Genomic DNA, 13,546 nt, shown 5'->3' with positions numbered 1-13,546 from the left:
GACAAGAGACAAGATCACCATGTGCTCTGAGACCTCATCATCTGTCATTACCCTTGTACTTGGCCTCAATTGTTTTTCCTTCTCCAATAAATTTCCTTGCAGAAAAAGAATCTGTTTTTATGTTTCTATGTGGCTTAGTCAGGACTCCTCTAAGCTATCTAGTAGAATGTGCAATGAATCCCTTATAAAAGATGTCTGGGTTACATTTTAGTAGTTATATCAAAAGTGAACAGGAGGTTACATAAAAAGTCACATCTCAGTGATTCTGTTCTAACTACTTCTCCTGTCTGTCAGCTCTCTGGTCCTTTAGATGAGACTCACCCTCAGAAACATGTCCCATATTTCCACAATCCATTCTCCCACTGAAGGACAGTGAGGTTGTTTCCATTTTCTAGCTATTGTGAACACAGAAGCAATGAACATGGCTGAGCTAAGTATCTGTGGAGTAGGATGTTGACTTATTTGAGCATTTGCCAAGGAGTGTTTCAATTGTGCATCATGGAGATTTCCTTATAGTCATTTAAGAAGTCTCCACACTGATTTCCATAGTTCCTGCACCAGTTTGCAATCTTTCAATCCCACCAACAGTGAATGAGGGCTTTCCTTTCCCTATACCCTTACCCACATATGTTGTTAGTTGTTTTCTTGATCTTAGCTGTTCTGACTGGGTGATGTGGGATGTTCTGTATCTTAAATGTGTTGTTCTGATTGGTTAATAAATAAAACAATGATTGGCCAGTAGCCAGGCAGGAAGTATAGGTGGGACAAGTAGAGAGGAGAATTCTGGAAACAGGAAGGCTGAGCCAGAGAGACGCTATCAGCCACTGCCATGACCAGCAAGATGTAAGATAGCATTGAGCCATGAGCCACATGGCAACTTATAGACTAATAGAAATGTGTTAATTTAAGATATAAGAACAGTTAGCAAGAAGCCTGCCACAGCCAAACAGTTTAAAAGTAATGTAAGTCTCTGTGTGTTTACTTGGTTGGGTCTGAGTGGCTGTGGGACTGGTGGGTGAGAGAGATTTGTCCTGACCATGGGCCAGGCAGGACCGGGAAAACTCTAGCTACAGACTGGGTTTAGCTGAAACTTCTGAGTACTTTTAATATGCGTTTCTCTAACTGTTAAAAATGGTGAACACTTTTAAATATGCTTCTTCGCTATTTTTATTAGGTCTTTGAAAGTTTCCAACAATGTGTCAACCTGTTAGGAAAACACTTATCTCTCCCCAAACTCTTCCCAGATCTACTCCTTTCTCTACCTACCCAAGTTCATGCCCCTTTATAAATCCATCTAGACTGATTTGTGCTGCCCATCTGTTTTTACATGTGAGGTTTTTCACATGGCAAATTTACCGTGGGATACAACAAAAAAGAACCATTGCCATAAGTAGCTAACAACGGGCTGAACAACCACTGCTAGCAGTGGGATTTTTGTACCCAGTTCCTAAGTCCATGCTGGAATCTGGTCTGATTTGGGCTTGCACGCTACATGCACATCACCCTGAACATTTGTAATTTCATTTTAGGCATTTTAATTTCTTTTATTTTTCTGAACTCTTTGTTCAGATCCATAGCTCATTTTCTTTTTTTTTTCTTTATTATTATGTGTTTTAAATTTTATACATCAGCCATGGGTTCCCCTGTCCTCCCCCCTCCCACACCCACCCCCACCTTCCCCCCCGGGCCCTCCCCTCCATTCCCATGTCCTCCAGGATCAAGGCACCCCTGGGAATTCATTTAAACCTGGTGGATTCAGTACACGCAGGTCCGGTCACCTCCTTCCAGCCTGAGCAAAGTGTCCCTGTGTAAGCCCAAGGTTTCAAACAGCCAGCTCATGCACTAAGGACAGATCCTGGTCCCACAGACTGGGTGCCTCTCAAGCAGATGGGGGCTCCACAGCCTTTGGTTCATAATTCATGTGCTTTCATTCGTTTGTCCCTGTGCTTTTTGCAATCTTGGATTCAACAATTCACGCTCTTGCAGACCCTCCTCTTTCTCGACAGTTGGACACCTGGAGCTCCACCTGGGGCCTAGCTGAGGATCTCTGCATCCACTTCCATCAGTTATTAGATGAAAGTTCCAGCACGACAGTTAGGGTGTTTAGCCATCTGATCACCAGACTAGGTCAGATCAGGCTTTCTCTCGACCATTGCCAGCAGTCTACAGAGGATGTATCATTGTGGATATGGGGGGACCTCTCCAGCACTCTGCCTATTCCTGTTCTCATGTGGTCTTCATTTATCATGATCTGTTATTCCTCATTCTCCTTTTCTGTTCTTGATCCAGCTGGGATTTTGGATGATTTTCTTAACTGTTTTCTCTTTTTAGTTTTTTGTTTACGCTGTATAATAATCCTTATCAAATGTATAGCTTGCAAAGAGTCTTTCCCACACCGTGAGCTTCCTCTTTACTGTACTGATTATTGTTAATATTATTTGCTTTAGGGAAGTTTTTTAGTTTTATAAAGTTCTATCGTCAGTTGTTGGTCTAAATCCTAAGTGGTTATTCCTGGACATAGACATATAAGCAATGTTACATGGAGTCTGTTATACATACATGGGTGTATATGTATGCATTTAGAATTCATGCCCATGGATATATGTGTAATAATTATAACTAAAGAATTGGTAGTAAGTTTGGGAAGGGATGTGGGAGGAGCTGGAAGGGTAGAGGAAAGCTGGAGGTGGAGTAGATGCAGTGTTGTTCATGTACATGGTTCTCAGGAAAATGTTTAAAATGAACCTGAAATTTGAAACATCATGTCCCGCATTGATTCTGTTAGAGACCTCATCGAATTCCACATGTCTCATAGATACTGTGACCGATGGACTGTTCTCCATAAAGAAGCCATGGTATAAGCCCTGTCCACTGTCTTTTCCTCCAGCTTTTGTTTAGTGTAGTGCTGGCTACCTCTGAGGCCTGACAACCTGGAAGACATCCTGCTTAGAATCTACAACAAACAGAATTCTGGCCAGCAAAACAAAATCTCTCATAGGGTAGTGATGAGGATACCCTTTTAATATTAAATACATTTGACTTGCCATATCTTCATTTTCCTGTTGCTTACACTTTCTTTTCTCTTCCTTCCTGTATTGTGGGGTCAGGAGCCCTGTACCAGCTATCTTCACCATGAAAGACCCAGTTACTGTATGTGCATAAATGACCAGATTGAGGTGGAATTTCCATGTCCTCAAGACTACAGTTTCAGACACTTCACCCACACCCTGCTCTGCACATATAGTGATTTGATGTGATTCATTGGATCCCTTTAGTCTTTGGGGCTGAAAACAAACAATGTGTGTTAAATATATATATATATATATACATTTGGTTTTAGAGACAGGGTTTCTCTGTGTAGCATTGGCTGTCCTGGAACTCACTCTGTAGACCAGTCTGGCCTGGAACTCATGGAGAACAGCCAACCTCTGCCTCTCAAGTGCTGGGATTAATGGTATGTGCTTCCACACTGAGCTATATAATCACAAAAATATGTTTTCTAAGATGATAGGCAAAAGTGGGTATTCCATTGAAGTGCTATTTGTATTTTTATTTTGAGTTAGTGCTCCATTTTCATGGAAGGAATAATTTGCAGTTCCTGGTATGCTCTTTTTATAGCTCATTTTGCATTTGATTAATATGTAGTGTTAATAGCTCTTCATGAATTTAACAAATTAGCACTGTTTCCTAAGTTTTACAAAATTTTTGAAAGCTCATCATTTTCTCTGGTATTAATTCCATAGTACATAAGTCCTCTATCATTCCCACTGACTTTTGTAAACTTGGACGTTCTTTGTTAGTGATTTCCTGGCATAAACACATGCCTTCCACATTGTGTCCTGAGTCCAGGTCTTTCTCTTCAGCAACATTACATGAATGTTGTCATTCTGACATAAACATCATGTGCATTCGCCCAGCAAGTGCACAGGACATAGGACTGGAGATGGCACTGATGAATCAGGGATGGTGACACCTTCCTGGGCTGTTCCTGCTTCTTCTCTGTCCTTCTGTGCCACAACCTTCTTTCCATCCTCAGCCAACACATAAGTCTTTTCATAGAAGATCCAAAGTTGATCCTAGACTATTACCTCTCATCCTGACCTGACCAAATTGTGTGCTCGGGATGCCAATTTTTTCTTCTGCTCCAAAGACATTCAGACTGGTGTTCGTGGAGCTGTGGAACCCCAAGATGGGCCACAGCTTTCAGTACTTGTTTCTCCTTGCAGTTGACATGTAGACACACCACCAACATTTCTGTCTGTGTTTCTGAATTTTTACTGAAATTATTCTTTTCATATAATATATTCTGATCACAGAATTCCCTCTCTAATATCCTCCCAGATCTCTACCACTCCAACTTGATGCCTTCTCTCTATCCCTCTCTTTAGAAAACAAGCAGGCAAATAAAACAAATAAGAATAATTTATCATTATCAGCTGGAAGGGAGGGCAGTCACTGAACATAGAGACCAACATCAAGATGGCAGCTGTGAGGACAGAGGAACATCAAAAGGATCTTGAGGGCAACAGTCTCTCCCAGTTCCCATCAGTGCATTCCCTCTCTAACTACCAGACCTGTCTCTGCACCTTCTCATGACAGCCCTATAACTGCAGGCCGGGTATTCTCCTCCCACACACTGGGCTTCTGCTCACCCTTCCTCCAGGTGACTCTCGCCATGAAGACACTTGTCCTCCTCTCTGCCCTTGTCCTGCTGGCCTTCCTGGACCAGGTTGATTCTCTCCCAGAAGCAACTGAGGGGGCTTAAAATGAGGAGCGGCCAGGGGTAGAGGACCAGGATGTGTCCATCTCCTTTGGCCTAGAAGACTCTCCTCTTCAAGATGCAGGTGAGGGGTGGTGCCCACTATGACTGTGGGTTGGAGTCTGCTGAGAGGGGTGCAGGTGTGCACTGGAATCCTGTCAAGAAAATCGGGCTCCCTTGATAGCTCTACCTTACTTCCTTGTATTTCATATTCATATCATTAACAGTGAGAGCTGAATAAAGCGTTTTTAAAATTTTCTTTCTCATTAGTCTTTTGCTCTAAAAATACACTTTGGAATTTTACCAGAATGTAGAGCAATATATTGAGTAGATCCTTATAAAGCAAAATGAGTAGTCTTAGGTATGAGGAGAAGAAATTGTTTACCTAAGAGAACCTCAAATCAGTGTAAGAGTTCATTTAAGTATATAAATGGTAAGAAACAGAGCATAAAAATTAAAGATACATCCGAATGGATCTGAAATCTGGCATATCATCAATACTCCACAGGTACCTTATTTCAATTTGTGTTGAGTTAACCACCTTGCTGGCTGTAATGTTGCCAACAAAACAGACCCATGCTGTATCACACATCTTCATAAGACTGTATACTATCCCATCCTGCTGATCTCCAAACTCGATTTCTGTTTCTCTCTGTGTGTCTCCAACCTCAAGGAAGCTCTCGACATGCTACTATAAAGCCAATCCTGCAAAATACTATAACGCATCAGTGGGGTCTGCACCAAGGGTAGCAAAACATATGTGTTCTGCTACAGCTGAGCATGGAGATCAGAAACAACAAGATGACCATCTGAGGCCCAAGAGAGGACTCTGATTACCATTGCCCTTGTGTTTCTCCTTTGTCTCCAATAAATTTCTTACATTATGTTCCTTGTGTGTTTGCATTCTTTCAGTATTTGATATATGGCTCAGTTAGGACTCTATATATCAAGTACCAGAACTTTCAAGGAAACTTTTGCAATTCAATAAAAAATTTAGTTTTTATTTACAAAATACTGACTCCAAATACTAACAATTTTAAGGATGATCCCAGGGTTCAGACACAAAGAGTAAAGAAAGTTCAGAGTGATGATAATCTTGCTACATTTCGACTTTGCCTTCATGTAGATTCAATCACTCTCAAAGATATACCTACATGTTAAGAAAAAATAAAACTTTGGTCTTCAGGTTTATTGAGTCTGAATATCTTAATGTTTCTCCTTAAAAAGTGTTGAAGTTTCAGTAAGTAGGCCTGGATTGTGCCTCAGCCTTCTAATCCCTGGGTTGTTTTCAGCTCTGTAGAGACAACTTTTACCAATATTAGAAAAAGTTAATACAGAGACACAGTGGGTAGGAAGAAAATCAAGTCATTACTATCTATGATGTGCATATTATCTGCAGCATTTATGCTTATATACCACAAAATGTATTTTCTATTCAGAAAACTGTTCTTCACATACAGAAAGTGCATTGCCTAATGATTCCAGTGTGCTCTCCAATATACACTCAAGTGCATTACCTTATAGCTTTGGTGGGCTTAATGCCACTTGGAAGTAATTCCAAGAAAAATAAAGAAACCAGCAGACAGTTCTCCCTGAAGCTTGGAGTCCCCAGTGGTGCTACAGGTTGTTAAGACTCAGACTCCAGAACATTGCACACTCCTTAATGGAGTTATGTGTGCTATCTGATGAAAAGACAGGAGTGGTGACCTCTTAGATTGCAGACTCCAGTAGCATAGATAATGTGGGTTCATACCATACATCCTTGTGAGCATTAAATAAGGAAGGAAGCAAACTGAGAGAATAGAATACCCCATCACTCTTTGAGGAAGAAAGGATGTTAGAAGCATCTCATTTGGTAGTTGCTATAACAATCTGTGTTGGACCGTGACAGATATCAACTCCATCAAATGAACTAGTAGATAACGTATAATACAATACTTTTTCTGCCTCAAATATCACAGAAAACTGATTAGCAGATTACAAACATATGTAGTTATCAAAGTCCCATAAGACATTTCTTTCTTAAATAAGTTATTTATGTCTTAGGATAAACAAATTTAATGATTTAATCAAAGGTGGGGTCATCCTTCTGAAATGCAATTATCTAAAGATGTAGTAGGTCCTCTGTTTTCAGTTACAATTAGTGTAACTCCAGTAACTGTCAATGAGCAAATACTTGACACAACCACATTGACAAATCTCCCCACTAACGTTCTCCAGGGCTTCTCCATTGACTCACAAGGCTAAAAGCCTCTCTCGCCTTTGTTTCCAGAGCATTCATTCCAACCTCTCTCCCTATTGCAAATTCTTGACCCTGGATGCAATAATCTCATGTATTCTTCCTTCCCACTTTTGAAGTTTGAGGTGAAATTTTCTTATAAAATGCAAGAATTTATTGTTTTTAAACTGACCTATTTTAACAGTGAAAATTTAAGGTACATAATGGTAAGGGTTGATACATGTACATGCAGATTGTGAAATGATTAAATTGGGGAATTAGCATGTCTGTCACCTCAGTCATTTATAATTTCTTTATGGTGAAACACTAAAATTCTACTGTCTTAGCTATTTTGAAATACATAATCCGTTATTATTTACAGTCATGTTATTGTGTAATAGTTGAGCAGAAGTCATTGCTCCTCCCTAAATGTAACTCTGTACCCATTGACCACCCTCTCCTCTGAATCTCTTGGCTTGCCAATCTCCAATAGGAAGTATTCTATCCCACATTCCATTATGCTGATTTTTATCTTGTATATGTGAGAAAATGTTGTCCTTATATTTGTGCAACTGCATTTAACACATTAAGTGTCTTCCAGGATCATCTTATTTATTGAAAATTCCATCTTTTTTGGTTGAAGAGTGTTCAGTGAGCACACACACACACACACACACACACACACACACACACACACACACACACACATTTTCTTTACCCACTCTCCCACTGAACATAGAGGTCAATGCCATCTCTTGGCAATAATGTACAATGTACAGAGCTATAATACACAAAGATATCTGTCCCGTTTGTTTTCATTTCCATTTGAAAGTTTGATTTCCTGAACTCTTTCTACAACCAGAAACAGAATATAAAGGATTGAGAAACTATATTTTTCTGTGCTTTGAGAACTTTCCTTTGCCACTCAAAGCTCCATAGATCATTTCAGAAATGTATAGGTTATAGAAGAAGATTCTCCAGTCTAATGTGGCCTGGATATTCACCTTCCCAACAACTTGAAACTTGGACACCCTAGGTGACAGTGACCCTCTCCTCACTCTCTTCAACCCTCTAGCCAATGAGCTCATGCCCACATATTTGCCATTGCCTAGATACACCTTCATTTGAGTGTCAATCTACAATGCCTGGTTTATAACCTACCCCACTGCCTTCAAGTCTTCTGATGTGAGCGACCCCAGGTTCCTTGATAATTAGCCTCGGTAAATGTGTTTTAGGATGACCTGCGAACTCTGATGCCCAATCTACACCTACAACAATTGTAACAAGCTCTTTCATGTTGAATGTTTTGCATTAGGTTTCGTCGTGTTTCCCATGTGTATTAACTGGAGTCTTGGATTCAACATTAAGGAACCACCTCAGTGTGAGGCAGCATTTTCACTGAAACTCTTGAGAACTGTAAGGAGGAATCCTGCCTAGAGAAACTGGTTGGTTCAAGGAATAAAAATGCTGTCTTGGCCTGTCATTCTCTTCATTTTTTCTGATGACTCTGATATGATGGCAGAGTGAATGAAGGGCAGATCAATGAAACCTTACTGGCTTAATTTCCTACTTAAAAAAAACAACAACAACTTTCTGGTCTCCCTCATGGCCTAGCAATCGCCAAGACCATATACCTCCCACTAACTCTCTCCCCCAGGGCAGAGACCTGAACCAGACTTTGGTTATACACTAACCCTGCATCCACATTGCAGAAATTTAGATGAAAAATGAATAAGAACTTGTTCACTAAAACATCCCAATGAGTACAGAACTTGATGCCATTTATTTATTATGTGTTCTGAGTTGTTCTTGAGAAATTAAGAGAAAAGATGAAGTCCCACTTCATAAATACATTAACAAAGCAAAATTTTATGTTTAAAATAATTTACACAAGTCACAGGTTCAATCACTGTGTACCTGAGCACACTCTGCTCTCCTACTTCTGTGTAAGAATCCATTACAATAAGAAATGGATTCCATCCAACACCTGCACGTGTTCTAACTTGAATTTACCACTTGGACATTGGTCAACACCATGAGCAAAAAAAGGAGTGGTTCTCTAGGATTTGTAGAGTTTACTGCAGAAGAACTGTGCAGCATGGTAGGCAAGTGGTACTGATGTCAGGAGGAAGCTTAGCAGGGCTGGGAGCTGAGATGAGATGTGCAGACCACAACTATCCATACTGGCTCAGGAGCAGGGGAATCATTAGACAGTTGTGCCTGTGTGAAGTGAGTGGGTTTTAATGATGGATATTGTAAACATTATAAATCAAATCATTTTTTCATGAGCAACCTGGCAGTAAGTATTTCTGATCTAACACTGTAAGAGGCCTAGGTTCTTCCCCTCTGGTCTCCTCCACAAGACATGGAGTTCCTCAAAGTATGGCAGATGGGTTCCAGCATGAACATCTGCCTTAGTCCATTTTGACTGGTAAATAACAACACTGTGTATCAGATCACTGATAACTGTATTATACACAGCAGATGGTACCAATTTCCTGCAGTTATGGAGGCTAGGAAGTCTAAGATGAAAGTGTCAAAAGATTTACTCTGTGGTGATGGCCCATTTCCTGGTTGATAAATGACATTTTCAGGAAATAACCCCAACTTGTAAAAGGGACACGGAGGTCCCCTCAGCTTCTTTTACAAAAGAACTACCTCATACATAGGGGTATTTCCCTTTTAACCCTATCCTCTGACAGAAGACCACACTCAAATTTCATAAACTTTACAAGGAAGATTTCCACACAGTAATTTTAATAAGAATTAAGCATTCAGACCACAACATCATCCAGTAAAAAGAAAGTTAAAATATTAATATTTCAAGTCTTAGAAACAAAAATACAGTATGCTGACATGTGTGAGATTTTGCTATTGGTCAAGAAATCACCATATATGCTCAAGAGGAGTTTGGAAAAGTCTGCATTCTGACAGAAAGTGTCATAGGATTTGAAGTCATCTTAAAGCACTGTTTTCCATCCTAGGGACTGTATGGTGCATACAGGAAAAGCTGGTGCATCTCCAGCATGCAATGTCCATGCTTGGTCTAACACAGTCCTTAGAGATGACCAGTATTGGTTTAGGTATAATGCCTCTGAACACACATCACTTGTCAAGACCATCTACTACCAATCTCTCTGCTATTATGTCCAGCCTCTGGGACCTCCAGAAGCCATTATGTGTCAAATAACCATCTCATGACTAGTTTGCCCATGTTGCTGTAGATGACTGTTTATCCTTAGCTAGTGGCCAAGAAAGGTTGCATCTGGTCCCTCCAGAGAATGGCATAATGCATACATATCAATCATGTGAGAGACTCCACTAGAGATTGTACAGCCACACAGCAGAACTAATGTACAGTCTCATCCCTATTCCACTGAATGGCTTAACTAGCTCTCATGGTTTTTAACATAGGTCCTAGGGAGATTCACTGAGAACTCACTTTAAAATCCTTCTCTGTATATTCATTGAGTATTTATTTTAGTCATCTTCACTAGGTCTAAAGCAGATTTGTAAGCCACATGTTTCCTTTGTGCTCTTTCATACTTTCTGACATCAGTGATTAAGCCTCAGGCACAGGCCTATTCAGCACAGGCTCCACTGTGTAAGCAGAGATGGGCAAACAAGTGTTGTCTAGGCCTGGACATCATAGATACAAGTTCCTTCTTGGAACCCCTGGCTTGCCCCAGCTTTTCCAAATTGCCTAACTGTCCTTGCACCACAGGTATTGGAAGTACCCAATAGAAATTAGCCACAAAATATTAGGACATCACAAGTGACCATTAAAAAGGGCAAGTCTGTCCTGCAAGGCTACAACTGCTGTTGCATCCCAAGATCTGGACAGAGGAGTGCTGTCTCCTGCTCTGCTTTCCACACAGCCCAAGGACCTGTAAGTAATGAAAGTCCCTTTATTTTCAAAGGAAGGATATGTCACTGAGGCCTGGCTACAACTGACTCCATAATGGCAAGGGCACTCTGGAAGAGCCTACATGTGCAGACACACCTGTAGGGCTCTTCTGTGTGGGCCTCTAGTGGCTTCCAAGGACAATAGTCACTGGGTAAGGGGAAATTCACAATGCTTTTTTCAAAAAACAGATGTCTTATTTATCCTTTAGGTAGGGAGAATAATATCATCTAGAAATGTGTTTCTATTTTAAGAAATATCTCTTTGGGTCACATACTATTTAGTGTTGAACTTGGTTTTGGCTTCTGAGTTGCACACATTGACTATATACGGATAATATTTCTTATCAGGTGTATGCTTTGCCAACCTTTCCCACCATGTTCTAGTTGACATTTCAAGATGATGCCTATTTCTTCTCCTATGGAGAAGCTGTAGAGTCCAGTGCAATCTCACTTGCCCATCTTTGCTTTGTTCTCAGAACATTTGGTGTCATGCAAAAAAAAAAAAAAAAAAAAAAAAAAAATCACTGTTCAGATCCAGGTCTGAATTTTCTTCTAAGTAGTTTAATGCTCTCAAATCATATGCCCAGGTCTTTGAATAATTTTGTTTGAGATCAAGTTCCAATTGTGCATGAAATCATTGGGTTGTATGGTTTAATTCTGATAATCTTAATTGTCACTCATACTTGGAGAGAGGTGGAAAGAATAAACAGTTCTCTTTCTTAGATTTCATGGTTTACTCAGAATCACAGGAAATCATTTCATCCATAGTGTGATAAGGTCAAAATGGTCATCACATGTGCTGTAACAGATCTAACCCTAACAAGCCTTGACAAACAGGCATCATCAGGATCCAGGTCTGAGCCCAGAGTTGACAACAGAAGGCATCAGAATCCATCTTCAGAGATTTTAGAGGCATTGTTTTCTTGAACTCAATGCATGAGTGCTGCTTATTCCATTTTAACTTTAAAAAGTAAGCTCTCATTCAAATGGTAAGTACAAAATCAAAGTGGTAGCAGGAAACAATAGCAGAGTCCTCCCCATCCTCACTAGTTTAACCAAAGGCAGTCACCAAACATCCAGATGAAGACATTTTGTGATGGAAGCTGTGAGAACAAGAGTATCAAGAGGACCGTAAAGACAAATCCTTCACCTTATCAATTCTGTCCAACTTCAGGGCCTGTCTTGGACCATTCTGTTCACATACTCCACACACACACTTGATTCCTGATTTTTTTCATCCCCTAGGAAACCCAAGGCCATGAGGACACTCACTCTATTCATTGCCCTTCTGATGGCCCTCCAGACTAAGGCAGAACCTCTCCAAGAAAGAGCTGAGGAGGTTCTAGACCAGGAGCAGCTGGGAGAGGATATGTCCATATCCTTTGGAGGGGATATGTCCATATCCTTTGGAGGGGATGAAAGCAGTGCTCTTCAAGAGGCAGGTGAGAGATTTCAGTCTGGTAGAGATAGGAGCAAAGAGAAGGGATGGAGATCAGCTCTGAGATCAGGTCACCTAGGTGACTTAATTACTTCTTTATTTTTATCATTCAACAGCAGGAGCCAAATAAATCCATTTCTTTCTGCAAAGATTTTTGTTCCAAGATATGCTTGTGACTATCACTGGGTTTAATACATAAAGAGATTAGTAACTAGTTTTTTTCTAGATCTAAATGGCTAGACTTGGTCATGAGGAGAATATCTTATTGTGCATATTACACTTTAGTAACTGGAGGCATGTGTTTAGATATTTATGTAATGGTAGGATGCACAAAAAATGTGTGATGGTAGCAGCACAAGAGAAGAAAACAAAACTACGAATGTTTAATGTGTATATTTATTCATATTGATTATGACTGGTCAGGCTGCCGTCAGTAATGGTGAATGTGGGGGACCCACTTTACCTAGCACATATTGTGCCCATGATCACATTCACCCTGCTGACCCCGGCACTGAGTGCTTCTTGTGGTCCTTGTCTCCCCAGATGTGAGGTCAGGCTTGACCTGCTATTGCAGATTAAGAGGCTGTGGATTTAGAGAACGCCTCATTGGGTTCTGCAGGTACCAGAATGTCATCTACCGACTCTGCTGCTCCAGATGATCACTAAGAACAAGAAGAATAGGTTTGTCATATGAGTTGAGAGCCTGGAGGATACTACTTGTCCCCTGCTGTGTGTCCTTGAATTTCTTCCTCCTTTATATCTAAATAAAGTCCTTGCAGCAAGTTCCGTGTGTGTATGTGTGTGTGTGTGTGTGTGTGTGTGTGTGTGTGTGTGTGTGTGTCTGGTTTCTCCAAGCAGGACTCTGAGAATGGAATACCAGAATGCTATAAAGAAGTTCCTGGCCCTGGTGTAGAGGAATATCAAGGCTGTCACACAGGCTTCTGGTATATAAGAAAAAAGGTCAATGCTGTTATAATTATTCTAATCTCTCATCTCATAACTCTGACTCATTTAGATTAGAACAACTCTCAAAGCCATTGGCAATGTGGGAGGTTGAAAACAACACAACTATCTTCATATTTCCAAAGTCTCAATGACCTAACTTCCCAAAGGAGACTACATCCTCATTCTCAATGTTAGGATTTAACTGAACATGCCAACATCATTTATCTGCCCATAAAGCCCTAGATTTGTATCAGCTCCACAGACATAACTGTAAATAGCA

General features: G+C 40.4%; 1 protein-coding gene across 1 annotated transcript; it reads left to right on the top strand.

Moving 5' to 3' along the window:
* Positions 1-12,141: 12,141 nt before the first annotated feature.
* On the top strand, positions 12,142-12,980 carry LOC118569165 (neutrophil antibiotic peptide NP-2-like). The gene is made up of 2 exons (XM_036166891.1): positions 12,142-12,325; positions 12,865-12,980. The coding sequence occupies exons 1-2, from the start codon at positions 12,142-12,144 to the stop codon at positions 12,978-12,980; spliced, it is 300 nt and encodes a 99-aa protein (XP_036022784.1).
* The last annotated feature ends 566 nt before the right edge of the window (positions 12,981-13,546 follow it).

The sequence above is a fragment of the Onychomys torridus genome, chromosome 17, assembly GCF_903995425.1.
Source record: "Onychomys torridus chromosome 17, mOncTor1.1, whole genome shotgun sequence".
Taxonomy (NCBI): domain Eukaryota; kingdom Metazoa; phylum Chordata; class Mammalia; order Rodentia; family Cricetidae; genus Onychomys; species Onychomys torridus.
This window is presented reverse-complemented; position numbering and strand designations above follow the sequence as displayed.